The sequence below is a fragment of the Argentina silus genome (assembly GCF_951799395.1).
Source record: "Argentina silus genome assembly, chromosome: 7".
Taxonomy (NCBI): Eukaryota; Metazoa; Chordata; class Actinopteri; order Argentiniformes; family Argentinidae; genus Argentina; species Argentina silus.
In genome coordinates this window covers 8,048,664-8,062,574 of record NC_139661.1, presented here as the reverse complement: position 1 = coordinate 8,062,574, position 13,911 = coordinate 8,048,664, and the positions used below count along the sequence as shown (strand labels likewise).

The 13,911-nt window shown below is 48.0% G+C and overlaps 1 protein-coding gene across 1 annotated transcript in view; it reads right to left on the bottom strand.

Moving 5' to 3' along the window:
- Window positions 1-437: 437 nt before the first annotated feature.
- cux2b (cut-like homeobox 2b) overlaps window positions 438-13,911 on the bottom strand; it is a gene marked incomplete at both ends in the record, with an annotated part of 72,903 nt that continues 59,429 nt past the window's right edge. The window contains 18 exons of the mRNA XM_083672763.1: window positions 438-1,257; window positions 1,381-1,657; window positions 1,838-2,026; window positions 2,219-2,518; window positions 2,732-2,897; window positions 3,426-4,273; window positions 4,444-4,545; window positions 5,162-5,797; window positions 6,133-6,235; window positions 6,589-6,637; window positions 6,762-6,820; window positions 6,932-7,123; window positions 7,517-7,621; window positions 8,343-8,391; window positions 10,517-10,583; window positions 11,342-11,418; window positions 11,750-11,891; window positions 12,113-12,253. Of these exons, the coding sequence (XP_083528889.1) occupies window positions 438-1,257; window positions 1,381-1,657; window positions 1,838-2,026; window positions 2,219-2,518; window positions 2,732-2,897; window positions 3,426-4,273; window positions 4,444-4,545; window positions 5,162-5,797; window positions 6,133-6,235; window positions 6,589-6,637; window positions 6,762-6,820; window positions 6,932-7,123; window positions 7,517-7,621; window positions 8,343-8,391; window positions 10,517-10,583; window positions 11,342-11,418; window positions 11,750-11,891; window positions 12,113-12,253 (4,322 nt within the window). The remainder of the gene's footprint in view (window positions 1,258-1,380; window positions 1,658-1,837; window positions 2,027-2,218; window positions 2,519-2,731; window positions 2,898-3,425; window positions 4,274-4,443; window positions 4,546-5,161; window positions 5,798-6,132; window positions 6,236-6,588; window positions 6,638-6,761; window positions 6,821-6,931; window positions 7,124-7,516; window positions 7,622-8,342; window positions 8,392-10,516; window positions 10,584-11,341; window positions 11,419-11,749; window positions 11,892-12,112; window positions 12,254-13,911) is intronic.

The window sequence follows — 13,911 nt, the reverse complement described above, 5'->3', positions numbered from 1 at the left end:
TGGTCAATGTCTCTTTTTAAATAGTTATAGTGCTTTTGATGGCTTAAGACAGGGGTCTTTTTTAATCTCACCCAGGGCAATCTACAGAACTCCAGTGTACATTTCATGACACCATAGCTGCAAAAGTCTTCACGTCAGAGTCCATTAAGTAAAACAACAGCTAGTGCTGTTATATTTCAAAGTAGTATCCATTATCAAAAAACCTAAAACACATTTATAAATATTTTTTTCTTTTCTAAAAGTCCTCTAAGGGAATTTGTCTGTAAGAGTTTAGTTCTGGTTCCCTGTTTCCTGTGAGGGGGGGGGGGGGTTCAGTTAGATCAGGGAGGACAGGTCCTCAGGAGCCAGGCTCCTCTCCAAGTGTTCCGGCGGCTTCTCTTTGAGAGTCTCCCGTGTGCAGTGTGGGTCATCAGGACTGAGTAGATGTGGAGGAGGACCTAAAACTCCCACTCCAGAGTCTCCTCTCGGTTGGCCGCTCTCTCCAACCTGTGGATGATGTTGTTGAGGTTTGCCATTTTCTCGTTGCGTCTCTGACTGCTCCTGTTTGGGGGTTTGGGGCTCTGAAGGGAAGGCAGTGGGTTAGGGTCCAGGCTGTGGTTGGTGCTTGCTGTGGGTGGATTAGGGAGGGATGGGGAGATGGGTGCGGAGGAGGACGGGACGGGAGAGACAGACATCATGAGGCCGGGTGAGGAGGCGGCAGAGGGGGAGTTGAGGGAGACCTCCAGGCTGCTGCGACAGGGCTCCGACGAGGATTTGAAGCTAACGGGGTCCACAGGCGACTTGCTGGAGTCATCCCCCTCATGCCTGGACTGGCTGGTCCTCGGGGGACCGTCTATGGAGAGTCCCCCAGGGAAGAGCCCTTGGGCTTGGCTGCTCATCCCCTCATCCTGCCTCAGGCTCTGACAGTGTGGAGCCATGTGGAGCTCTCGGCAGCCGGCCATCGCGTCCTCACGCTCCGTTTTCAACTGAGGGAACTGGACACCCATAGAGAAGCACTGGATTCTAGACTGTCTCATGTAGCCCTCCCTGTCCTCCCCCTCGTCCCGCTCACTGGCCTCCTGTTTGACATGAGGCTGAGGGGTGTTGACGCTGAGAGGACGGCTGGGGTGGGCTGTGTGTCCAGACAGGTGCTGAGGCCTCCTCTCCTCCCCGTCAGAGAAAGGACTCCGTGTGGCAGAGGGAGAGTAGCTCTGGTGCTCTGCATCCGTGTCGTTGTCCTGAAGACCCTCCATGAGGACCTCCCGCCGCATCCTAGACCTGTCAAGACAAATACAGCAGTCAGATGTACAAATAAGGACAGTTGCACTCATCATTACAAACATGCATGGACGTAATCTGTTGATCAGACCAGAGGCTTTACTCTGAGGAATGTGACTTGACCTGTAGTTGTGGAACCAGTTGATGACAGTGTTGGTTTTCAGATTAAGCTGGGAGGCCAGGATCTCGATAGTGTGCTGGGACGGGTATGGCTCCAAGAGGTAAGCTTTCCTCAGGGCCTCTTTCTCCTCTGCCCCCAGCACCACCCGGATCTTCTTCACCTGGCTATAGGGGCACAGGTCTAAGGAGGCCAGTGCTGGGCTCACACACTCAGAGTGGGCGCTGGGAGAGTCACTGTCTGAACCGGTACTGAGCAGCCCATACCGCCGCTTCAGGTAGGCTGAGAGGACAACAGTGAGACAGGGGATTAGTAGCAGAGGGTGAAAGAGCATGGATGAACACTAATAAATACATTATAAAGCACATACATACAGTACCTACTGCACATTGCACATGGATGGACAGAAGCATATTGTGATAAACCCTGTTAAAACAAGACCATTTGGTACAGTAAATATACCTTTCTTCTCCATCTTCTTCATGTCCCTCAGCTTGTCCACGTTGTGAGGGTCATTGAGCCATAGCTGCATGCGGACAAAAGGCTCCCTGCCTTTAAGGCTGAGCTTGTGCCAGGGTTTGGGCCTGGAGAGTAGGTCTGACACTGAGCCCTGGGTGAGGCCCAGAATACTCTCCCCAAACAGCCGCTGGCCTACAGCACACACAGACAGGAGTGTAAACAACACGCGCCTATATGGGCTGGATACTTCCCAGTGCACACATCAAGTATGTTTGTCTGTGCACTAATGACATATACATAACACACAGTGGTAAACTCACCACATCCACGAATAGATGTACTCAGGTTTTATACCAGCATCCTGGGACAGCAACACAGGCTCACCTAGGTTGTTGTCTGTTAGCACCTCCTTGACCTTCTTGGTGATGGTGTATGTGTCCAGCTCTGGGGACATGGCCACCAGCTCCTGGATGCCCAGTGGGGTGTGAGGCTGGTGCAGGGACAGCAGGCTGGGGGTGGACTTTCCTCCGTCTGAGTGGGGGGCCAGGCCCAGGCTCTCAGGCTGCTGGTTCTCCTTGCTGCTCTCCAGAGCCAGGCTGACTGGCTCTACCAGCGGGCTGGGGCGACTCTCCTCTGGGCTGGCGGGTGGGGAGGGCGAGGAATGGGCTGTCACAGGGCTTTTCTCTGAAGGTAAGAAGGATGGAAAAACAACAGATGGGTCAAATTATCACTCCGAACAACAGCTTAAGAGTCCTTCTTTTTGTTCCAGGAACTTTTGAGATCCACAGTAATTTTGCCAATGCATTATTGCATGAGAGAAAATTATGGAAATTGTATTTCCAAATGAAAAATGTGTACATGATACAAAATGAGTCATTGTGGTCTGGAGTGACTCACCTAAGGAGAGGCCCTGGTTGGGCAGCTGGTTGAGTCCGTGGCCCAGCTGGTCCAGCAGCCACAGCTGCATACGGATGAAGGGCTCCCTGCCTTTCTGGGTCAGCTTGCTCCAGGGTTTGGGCCGGGACAGCATGTCACTCACGCTGCCTTGGGACAGCCCCAGAATCTGTTGGAGAAACCAACCAACCACAGAAAAAGAGTCAACTTGTCCAAACTGAATAACCCTCAAGCTATGAGCATGGTAGCAGTCTCATGCAGATAATACAAATCAAGAAGAACAGGTCCCTCTTGTTGAGATTTTTAATGTCCTGACTTCCTGTATGAATAAAGGACAGATTAATAAATAAGGAGCGGTTGATTTACTTGATGCTGTTGTAAAGCAAAATCCCTCAATTGTATTTTCAGTATTGCATATCTACAACCACTAGAGGGCAGCAGCATACAACCAATAGAATTTAGGAAAAGGCTTTGCTACCACAGGATAAAAATGCATTGAGTGTAGCACCCATTTGATATAACTTTCAATAACCTTTGACTTAAAAAAAAAAAAAAAAAAGCCTTACAAATGACTTACTTGTATGGGTATTTTATTATGATATGTTAATCTATTGAGGGAAAGATAAATAATAATAATAATAATAATAATAATAATAGTAATAATACTACTACTAATAATAATAATGTTAACACTCACCTTTTCGCCAAAGATCCTCTGACAGATGCCATTCTTGGCCAGCTTCTCCTTGACCTGGCGGGTGAGCTCAACGGTGTCAACTTCGCGGTACATGTACAGCTCATACTGCTCTGGCGTGAGCGGGGGCACAGTGGGCTTCAGGGTGCGGGGGATGTACGCTGGGTAGTAGGACAGACGCCCACCAGGGCCAGGGGACTCCCCACTCACTGACACATCAGACTCCACCTTCACCTCCACAGGCCGCCCAACCACCGGCTCTTCCTCAGCTGCAGACGCCTCCTCGCTGTTGGCCATACATTCTCCGTTCTCCAGGCGGGGCCAGGGTCGGGGCAGAGCAGAGGGCCCCGAGGAAGAGGAGGAGGACAGGGAGGGCGACACTGAGGTGAAGGGGCGAGAGGAGCTGCCCCCGCCTCCTCCCAGCCCTACTATAGGTCCCCGCTCCACAGACCAGTGCTGGTCAAAGTAGGTGCCCACCTCGCCGATCTCTGACTTGACTTTGCGAATGATGTTCTGGACAAAGGCGGCAGGAGAGAGCACACTGAGGGGGGTCTGGGGGCTGTTGATGGGGTTGGCCATGCACATGGTCACCATGCCCCCCTCCTCCTGCTTGATGAATGTGGGTAGGGGTAGGCCCTTGGAGGGCTCTGGGGGCCCCAGGCGCTCCACCTGGGCTCCTGTGCTGGTGGCCGAGGCCCTGCCACTGGACTCCATCTCCATCAGAGCCTGCTGCTGTGCCTGCATCTCCCTCCGGGCCTGTTCCAGGATGTTCTTGATGGTGTCGTCAGAGCTGCTGCCTGGCCCGTTACTGCTCCTGCCCGACGAGCTGCCCAGAGAGGACTTCCCATCACCTGCACAACAGAACACAGGATCACACAATTGATGCTCACTCAATCTCACACAACTTCAACACATACATTTCTCTAAAAAGGATGTACACCATAATGATAAAATATCACCACCATAACATCTAAATGTCCCACATGACCTATCACAGACATATAAACACATCCAGCCTCACCTCCTTTCTGAGACTGGATCTCCTTCTTGGCCTGCTCCAAGATATTCTTGATGGCGTCGTCTGACCCAGTTTCAGGAGTTCGGATGCGAGGAGTGATGCTCCCTGCCATAGAGAGGGTAACAGAAAGAGAGAGAGAGAGAGAGAGAGGGGTGAGTGGGATGGCTGATCAGAGAGCAGTTCCAAGGCTTTGCTTTTGACTGGTAGATCAATGGCTGCCTTTGAGATCTAGGCGTCTGAGGTTGCGCTATACGGGAAGCTCAACTTTCAAAAGCCGAGAAATCTGGGGAGAAAACAAAGTTTAAAAGTAACACAACAAACATGGGAGAGGAAGCCATGAAGAAGTTCTGGGTGTGGGCCAAGTCGATTTAAAGGTTTAAACGCAGAGAGGTCCACCGGCTAAACCACCAGTCTCTCAATCAAACCAGACCACAGGAGACAGTGTGTCATGAGACAAATCTGCTTGATTCCACAGCATAGGAAATACTTCAATAAAAATACTGCTACCGCAGTACCTCTGCACGCAGTCCTCTGTACTGTATAAAGAATATCAAATGCCATTCTGTCATTTAAGAAAAAGTTATTTTCCACTGTTGTACACAGTTCAACACACTGTTCAAAAAACATTGTTTTTCACTCCAGTATTTCCTTGCACACCCTGTGCTATGTGCTGTCATATCCCTGGCTCTGGCTCAAGTTAGCCACTGTCTGGTCCACTCACCTCTCTGGCGAACCTGGATGGTCCTGAGGGCCAGGATGTTCTGCTCGTCAGACAGGAACTGTTTCATCTTTATGAAGGGCTCCTTGCCTTTCACCGTCAGCTTCCTCCAGGGTTTGGGCCGGGCCAAGATCTCACTGACCGAGCCCTGGGAGAGGCCCAGCACATAGTGGCCAAACACACGCTGACCAATGTTGTGTTTCAGCAAATTCTCTTTGACCTGGATGGCGATCTCCGCCGTGTCCAACTGGTCCTCATCACCTGCAGTGGAGCTCCCGCTCTCTGATTGGTCGCTGGGCAGGCCTGCTTCTATGCCCCCGGCTCCTGAAGGTCCCTGATTGGCTGACATGAGGGCCGCTTTGGCTGCGTACAGGGCGGTGGGGAAGGCCATGAGGGAGCCGCCCTCCTTCTTGAAGAATGGGGAGAGGAGCTGCTTGTGGAGGACGTGGTCCCCAGACAGCCTGTCCACTGAGCAGGGGGAGATGGAGAAAGGGCGGGTGAGGTCGTGGGTGGAGGAGAGCCCGTCCATGGAGGAGGGACCAGGGCTTTGGGAGGCCCGCCCGTCGACCTGGGAGGCAGAGGAGTGAGACCCAGAAGGCCTGCGCCCCTCTTTGCCTGAATCTTCAGAGTGGTCCTCATCTGCATACACAGAGAAACCAAACATTAATTTTGGTAGCACTTTCACAACCACTGTATATAATTTACAGCTGCTTCGAGCCAACACAAACATAAATCACACATCTATACATAGACACTGCACAATATAGACAATACAGCTTCCTGGGACTCTCAACTAACTCAATTAATTTTAAGACCCTGCATAAAATCAAGACATTGTAAATAGTTCACAATAGACTATGCTTCCTACTTAGACAGACACTACATATGAAGTTTATGTGCACGACAAAGTATAATTATCCACTACAAACAGCTTTAAAACATTGCAATCAGTCAGACAAGGACTGTTTTCTTACCATTATTGTTGTGCAAGACTCGGGCCTTGTCCACCAGATACTTGTGAGATGGAAGAAAGGCCTCTTTGTCCAGCAAAAGAGCCTCTGCAGCCTTGGCAGAGTCCTAATGGAAAGCACACACACGCGCACGCACGCACGCACGCACGCACACACACACACACACACACACACACACACACACACACACACACACACACACACACACACACACACACACACACACACACGACAAGCTGTTAAATTTCGATTAATCAATTGTAGTGGCTGTAGATATCCCTACAATGGATGATGGTCACTGAGGCATTCAATGGCACTGCTATACTTTTTCTTCCTTGACAGCAGTGGAACATTAAGAGGAAAACAAAGGTCTGTTTTGTTAAGAAGCAAACTGCTCTGTTTAATGCTGGGGTATGAACAATAAGACTAGACGAGGCAGACCTTCAGCAAATATCTCACCTGGGACGAGCTGCCATTAGCTGAGGCTAGCTTCATTACCTTCAGGATGCTACAGGAGAAAAATAAATAAATAATAGTAAAAAACAATGTTCTGTTTTGTTTCTGTATAAGATACTATAATAAGATTAACAGTGCTCGTGTCTGTATACTGTAGTCGTAATTGGCTGTCTCACCTGAGTTCTGTTTTAATCTCCTCATAGTCAATCTGGGATTGTAGTTTAGCTTCTAATCTCTGAAATGGTCAGAGAGAGGAGGCATATTATAATTTACATTAATCAACGGAGACTCTGAATTTGCAAGTCCCATTGAACACTGTGAGCATGCATGTGTTGGCATAATTTACCTCAATAGCTTCTGTTTTATAGGCCAGCTGGCGTTCAAGCTCTAGGATCTGATTGGTCGAGGTGTCCTGGACTTCCTGTAGTGTGAACTGCAGTCTCTGTACGTTCTCCAGCAGCCTGAGGGTCTCTCTGTCCTTAGCCATCAGGGATGCCTCCAGCTGAGACGGCAACATCTCGCCCTTCTCATCTCTCTCCTAAGATAAAGATGAAGAGTGTCAGAGTCAAAGAGTCTGAGGGAGAGATAGAGGGTGGGGATCCATCTACTACAATTCTAAATCCCCTCCAGCTGGTCTTAACTGTCAATAAATGCATAGTGTTTCATCAGTATTGATGTGTACAGTTAGTATTGTTATTACATCATTATAACATCACCATCGTAGGTTTGTGTACACTATTGTGTTTAGCCATTTAACTCATGACATATAGTCATAAATCATTCATTATTATTTTACATACAGTATTTATTATTTTAAATTCATTGTTTAGAATAATTTATTATGATTTTAGTTCAGTTTAGTTATCCTAGTTTAGCTGATATGGCATTAGAGACTATTGATTATAGAGAGAGATAGAGGATGTGGTCTTACCCCACTGGTGCCCTCTGGTGGATGGCAGCTCCTGGGGGTTGTGCCCTGGGCACTGGTCAGCTGCTCCTTTAGTCTCTCCACCTCCCTCTGGGCCATCTCCGCTTTCTACACACAAACATTACATCACAGCATTACAAATCACAGACACTGACAAAACCTAGCCTGAAGACACACCGATTAACAGGTAGAGAACAGACAGATGCATCTGAGGACACCCCATGAAAAAGAGAGCGAGAGAGAGAGAGAGGTGGAGGGAGGGGTTGAGGCAAGGCCCAGCAGAAGAGTGCCTCTACCACTTCATTCTGCTGAGAGGACTGTTTAGTCAGCGCACTTTCTTCCCAAACTGTTTACCTGCTCTGTCACACTCGGCCTGCTAATTAATGATTCATTTTGAGAACATTTATCTAAGAGCTGCTGGCGGGAGAGAGAGAGAGAGAGAGAGAGAGAGAGAGAGAGAGAGAGAGAGAGAGAGAGATAGAGAGAGAAGAGAAGAGAAGAGAAGGGGAGAAGAGAAGAGAAGAGAAGAGAAGAGAAGAGAAATCACTAGGAAAGGAAGCAATCAAGGCAATGAGGTAACTAAGAGCCCCAGCGCACGGCGCTCTGGCATCAATCGCGCTCGGCAGTCTCCTGTCCTCTGCTGAGTGCTGCCGCAGACGGGGGCTGGGGTTTACACTCTCTAATCACAGGCTCGGGGGGAGGGGGGGAGAGAGACGGAGCAGGCGCAGGACGCAGGGTGTCTAATTAAACCGGAGGCTTGATTACAGGAGTGATTACCTTAACGAAGGAGCATCTCAATCAGAGGGCTGCCTAGGATGGCCTCACTCACCTGGTTCGCTTTCTCAAGGTTTGTCATGATAACGCCGACCTCCTCCGCTCTGGAACACACACAGACACACACACACACACACACACACACACAACAACCAAACAGTGGGTTACTGAGGGGGCACTCTCACACTCGTACATGATTAATGTACCTTCACTATTCTAGCGTTGACCTCAAAGTGCCGCACCATCCCAGTACAATACTCACACATCAACAGTAGTCTTTGCCCATTATCATTTCATTATAGGAGTCCTCGCCCACTTTACTCACCGTTCATAGACATGACACACAATCAACAAAGCATTTTAGCCCTCACATAACACCCAACCACCAAAACCAGACGAACAGGACCGGCTGCCTGATTCCAACCCACGGTTCTCATTTGAGATTGCATTCCAACATCCCTCTATACATCTAACAATCAGAGAAGTCTAATTTAAATAGCAGCTCAGTGAGATTATTCATGAGGTTTGTTTGAAGTTCAACAGTTTCTTTTTAGACACATGGGACTTGATTTTCAAAAGGTGGAAAGAGATGAATTAACGAGGACGGTGAGATTGATTAAAATATGCACATAGATTTCTGAAGTTTTTCAGGACAAAGAAGCCCCTTTCCATTTCACCAATTTATTTTAAGAGCAAAATATCAAACAAACTACCAATCCAACCACGCTGCCTCTCACCTGTCCCCACGGTCACCTTTGTCTCACTTGTGATTATGGGATTGTTTGTGAGATCAAATAAATAAACAGAACAGCTTGCCTTTACTCATAACTCATCCTCAACATTCATGAAGCATTAGGTACCTCCTTATTTCTGGGAGTTAAACCATAGCAGGTGCCACAATGGGCTAACACCAACCAATAGTACTTCCTATCACTCTTAAAAAAGTCTTCACAGTAATTAGCAGTTGTGGGAGTGTGCAGTACAGTACAATACAGTACAGTACAGGACGGGCCAGGACCCAGGTTGGAGGGTTCTGGGCAGTGTCCAGCCCACATCAATAAGCCCACGATGGATGGGACCACAATGACAGAAAAAAGTGTCACGTCAAGATTTAATGAACTTGTACAGTATGTAAAAATGTTTTGTTATTGATTGCCTGTTCATATACTCAAGCCAAAGCAGCCAAATACAGTAGGCTTGATTATTAACATTGAGGAGAGCCAGTGAGGGTAATTAAGAGGCAGAGAATGCGCCCCAGAGCCTTGGGGACAGGGCAGTAGTGAGAGGCAGTAGTGATGGGGCCAGAGAGAGGCAGTAGTGATGGGGCCAGAGAGAGGCAGTAGTGATGGGGCCAGAGGGGTTCAGGGCTTGGATATTGCTAATCAGCTGAGGACAACACCAAGATATGGTATTGTGAACCACAGCTGAACATGAGAGGGGAGTCAAACTGGCAAATGCTCTCAATCTAACAAAATGGATGGCAGTGGTGGGTCTGGAAACTTCGGTTCAATTGCACCATGGATTAAGCCTGGGAGAAAATCCATTAGCGGCGGCTCACTGTGCTCTACAGCAGAACCCAAACAAAGGAGTGTTTACTTTGAATGTCTATCGACATCCTTCATACAACTTCAGATTCATTTCAGGCGTGAGCTGGATACATTGCGCTCAAATACTGGGGACAAGGTAGAGTGTTTTCTGAAGCAATCTTTAAATGGAGCAATTCTTCTTGAGGGCTGTCAAGGCCCAGCTGCCAGAGGAGGCAAACACAGACCTCTCTCATCGACCTGCATTAGTGGGTGAGTCACTCTCCCTCTGGTTTTACAATGGCATTCTTACGGTTTAGAGTGGACATTGGTATATACTGTGGAGGAGGAGGGAGAGTACCCAAGCCTGTAGTAAGGGATGAGTGAGCCAGCACAGCTAAAAAAGGCAGAGAGAGCATGGTAGTGTATACACTGCCATGAGTGGGGTGAGTAGGGATATACTGTTCAGTGATGTGTGTGTATGTGTGTGTGTGTGTGTGTGTGTGTGTGTGTGTGTCTGTGTGTGTGAGTGTGAGTGTGTGTGTGTGTGTGTGTGTGTGTGTGTGTGTGCGTGTGCGTGTGCGTGTGCGTGTGCGTGTGCGTGTGCGTGTGCGTGTGCGTGTGTGTGTGTGTGTGTGTGTGTGTGTGGAGCGAAATTAGATAGCATCACACTGGACAGAATGGACATGCACAGACAGGCTCTTACTTGGTGGCCCTCTCCTGGTCGTATTTACACCGCAGGTCCAGCAGCTCTGTCTGTGCTGTGCTCAGAGCTGCAGGGGGATAGAGGAGGGATGTTAGACATAAAACCTTCAACTCAGACTGCCTCGATCAGGGGTGTCAAACTTGTTTTGGTCGTGGGCCACATTGGACCAAATGCAACCTCACGCAGGCCGGAATTTTTTTTTGTTAGTAAATCTAAATGTATGTCCACTGCTCTGCACACCGGCATCTCATATTATTACAGCCTATACTCAGTTTATACTGAATGACTCATTTCCACAGAGTTCAATATTACAGGGTATCACAGTACCCTAGTCAACTCAAGACTCAGACAATTGCCTTATTTTCAAGATGGGACAGATTTTCATCTGTGGGCATCTGAAGGTTAGAACAAAAAATATAATTAATAATGAATGAACCAATATACGTATAAGTCCATTACAAGCAATAATAAGAGCCATAGACATATACTGTATATTTTCATTATATCTTTTTTTATATTACATTTACCTTATCAAGTACAATAAATAGTAGGAGTCTAAGGGGGTGGAAGGGATTAAAAAATGAAATAAAAAAACAAGACATTATGCAAGCAATGCTTTCTGATAGAACTTAATTGCTATCTTCCCATTTCAAAGCTGCTCTATCCTTAAAAAAAAAAAAAAAAAAAAAAGGGATATGAAAGGATGCGCAAATCACCCCCGGGCCTGATTGGACCACCCGACCGGCCCGTTCCGGCCCGCGGGCCTTATCTTTGACGCCCCTGCTCTAGATGCTGTTGAAATGGACCATGCGAAAGTACACTCACATGAATGCAGCACTTTGATCCTCTCTTCCGCCTCACCCAGTCTGTCTGCTAGAGTGCCATCTGATTCCTCTGGCTCCCTGTGAGAGAAAACACAATGTAAAAACATAACCAAGCTCACAATGTGTTGTCCCCACAGAGTTGATGCTGATTTTGGTATCGCATCTATAATACATTCAATTCTGCTTCTCACTCTCACTCTGGTTTTCACTCTCTAAAATTAGTTTAAACCTGATGATATCTGTCTACTGTCATTGTATGATTGACTTAGTACTACTCATGCATCATCATCATTCTCATCATCTTCATCATCCTCATCATAATCATCTTCATCATCTCCACAGTGAGGAGGGTGTGTGAGGGGGATGTGAAGGGGTTGTGTAAGGGGAGTAAGGGGGCTGTGGTTCTGACCCCTCTGTCTGGCCCTGGTGGTTCTGCTGAGGTGAGCCTGTGGCTCTGGGGGCCTGTGTGCTGTTGGGAGTCATCACGCACGCTGTCCGGCTGGATGCCTCTGCCTCTCCTGTGGCTGCTGCTGGTCCCTCTTCTGTGTTGTCTGTAGGGAGAGAGTAGAGGACACATGAGTAATGTAATCATCCCAGTGTTAATGTCCCACTGCCACCACAGAGACAGAGTGAATCGAGCACACAGCCTTGCTGTATGTGGCTTAAGATGGATTGTAAAACAAAAGGGACAATGTTAATTTCAAGGACTACTTGAACCATGCCCCATTGAGCTGTGCCCACCCCATGGTGAGTGTTTTGCTGTAACTCTGACCTTGCTTGTCAAGGCACTCCAGGTGTCTCCTCCAGTGCCCGCTGATCTCCCTGACCAGGGCCTCGCTGTCTGGGGCCGAACCCTGCAGCTGCTGCAGCCTCTCCTCCAGGGTGTGTGTGGCCTCCAGGACGGGAGCTGGGTCTGAGAGAAGAGAACACACACACACACACGCACACACACACACACACACACACACACACACACACACACACACACACACACACACACACACACACACACACACACAGACACACACACACACACACACACACACACACACACACACACACACACACACACACACACCGAAAAAGAGATTAAAATACTGGATAATAAAATAATTACAAAATTGGTCACAAAAGTTGGCACACTGAGTGATAATTCAAGAGGTTTCCCGGAGATCATGTACATGACAGCACAGTATAACACAGTACAGGATATTATATGGTCTCCTGCACAGCAATATCAACAGTAGAAGTCTAGGAGATAATTCCACTGAGAAACGGTTCCAAAGAGTGACTCTGGCGTTCTCTCCATTGAGACCCCTTTGAACATCTCTCAGGCTGGACCTAATGACATGAGAGGAGTGCAGCTCTCTCTAATCTACTGAGATCTGATGGAACCTAACCCATCACATAGAAACTAAATGAAAAAGTATCAGAAGAGTTTGCAGTAAAATATGACGAGGACATAAGTCCCAAGCATACACCTAGACAAATCCAACAAAGTGTGGTAAAAAGTGTTGCTCCTGAAAAGAAGGGGGAAAAAAAGCAGGATTCTTTAGCACAACAGAGGAGCTGTTTTGCAATGCATGCGCGGCAGCACTGGGCCCATGGGGCCAACTAGGAGGCTGTTTCTCTGCTAACAAGTCTCCTCTGTATCATTTGATCATTTAAATTATTATGCCAGGAATTCTCAGGAGGCGGCTCGGCACTCCACATCACAGGGCTGTTTTTAATCTTCCCCTTCCCTTTCTTCCCCTCCCGAAGAGTTCAACAGCTCTGAGAGAGAGAGCTGCTCCTGTTGTGTACCTGCCTGCCGCACACCAAAGGAGGTGACTTCTAGTGCCAAAGCATAGAGAGGGAGGCTCAGGGGAGCTGCCTGACAAGGGGGGAGGGAGGATGTGGAGACACACATACACACACACACACACACACACACACACACACACACACACACACACACACACACACACACACACACCAGCCCTTCAAAACTCCAAAAGAGGAGGAAAATCGCTGCTTTGCCGCACAAACTTTCCTCTCGCAAAAGCTTTCATCCGCTTGTTTTTTTTCTTTTGCCGCTGTGAGGATCCCGACCGGATCCTTTCTTCAGTGTGGGCACTGACTGAACTGACTTTTCACAGAGACTCCTAACCACAGACGTTTAAACTTCAACAGACACCAGTGAGAGTATACAGCCAACTGTACATAGGCCACAAATACACTACAGCATAAACAAACAATCTGAGACTCCCAACTCTAAATTAGTTGCTGAAATGCTGTGCATACATTGCCATTTGACATGAGCGGACTTTCATCAGAAACATGTGGACGAGATCATCGATTGAACTATTTTTTCCCAGGAACGTTTACAGTCAACCTCTCTCTGTGTTCACTGTTACACCAACTCTAGAGATATTGCATCAGTCACATGGGACATTACACTTAAGAACATAGCTCTTCTAAGACAAACAGGATGACTTAAAACAGTGCTATTCCATCGACCCCCTGTCACAGAAATCACTTTATCAGCCTCTTTCCCCATATATCCTTTCAACTTTCAATGATCAAAGGACA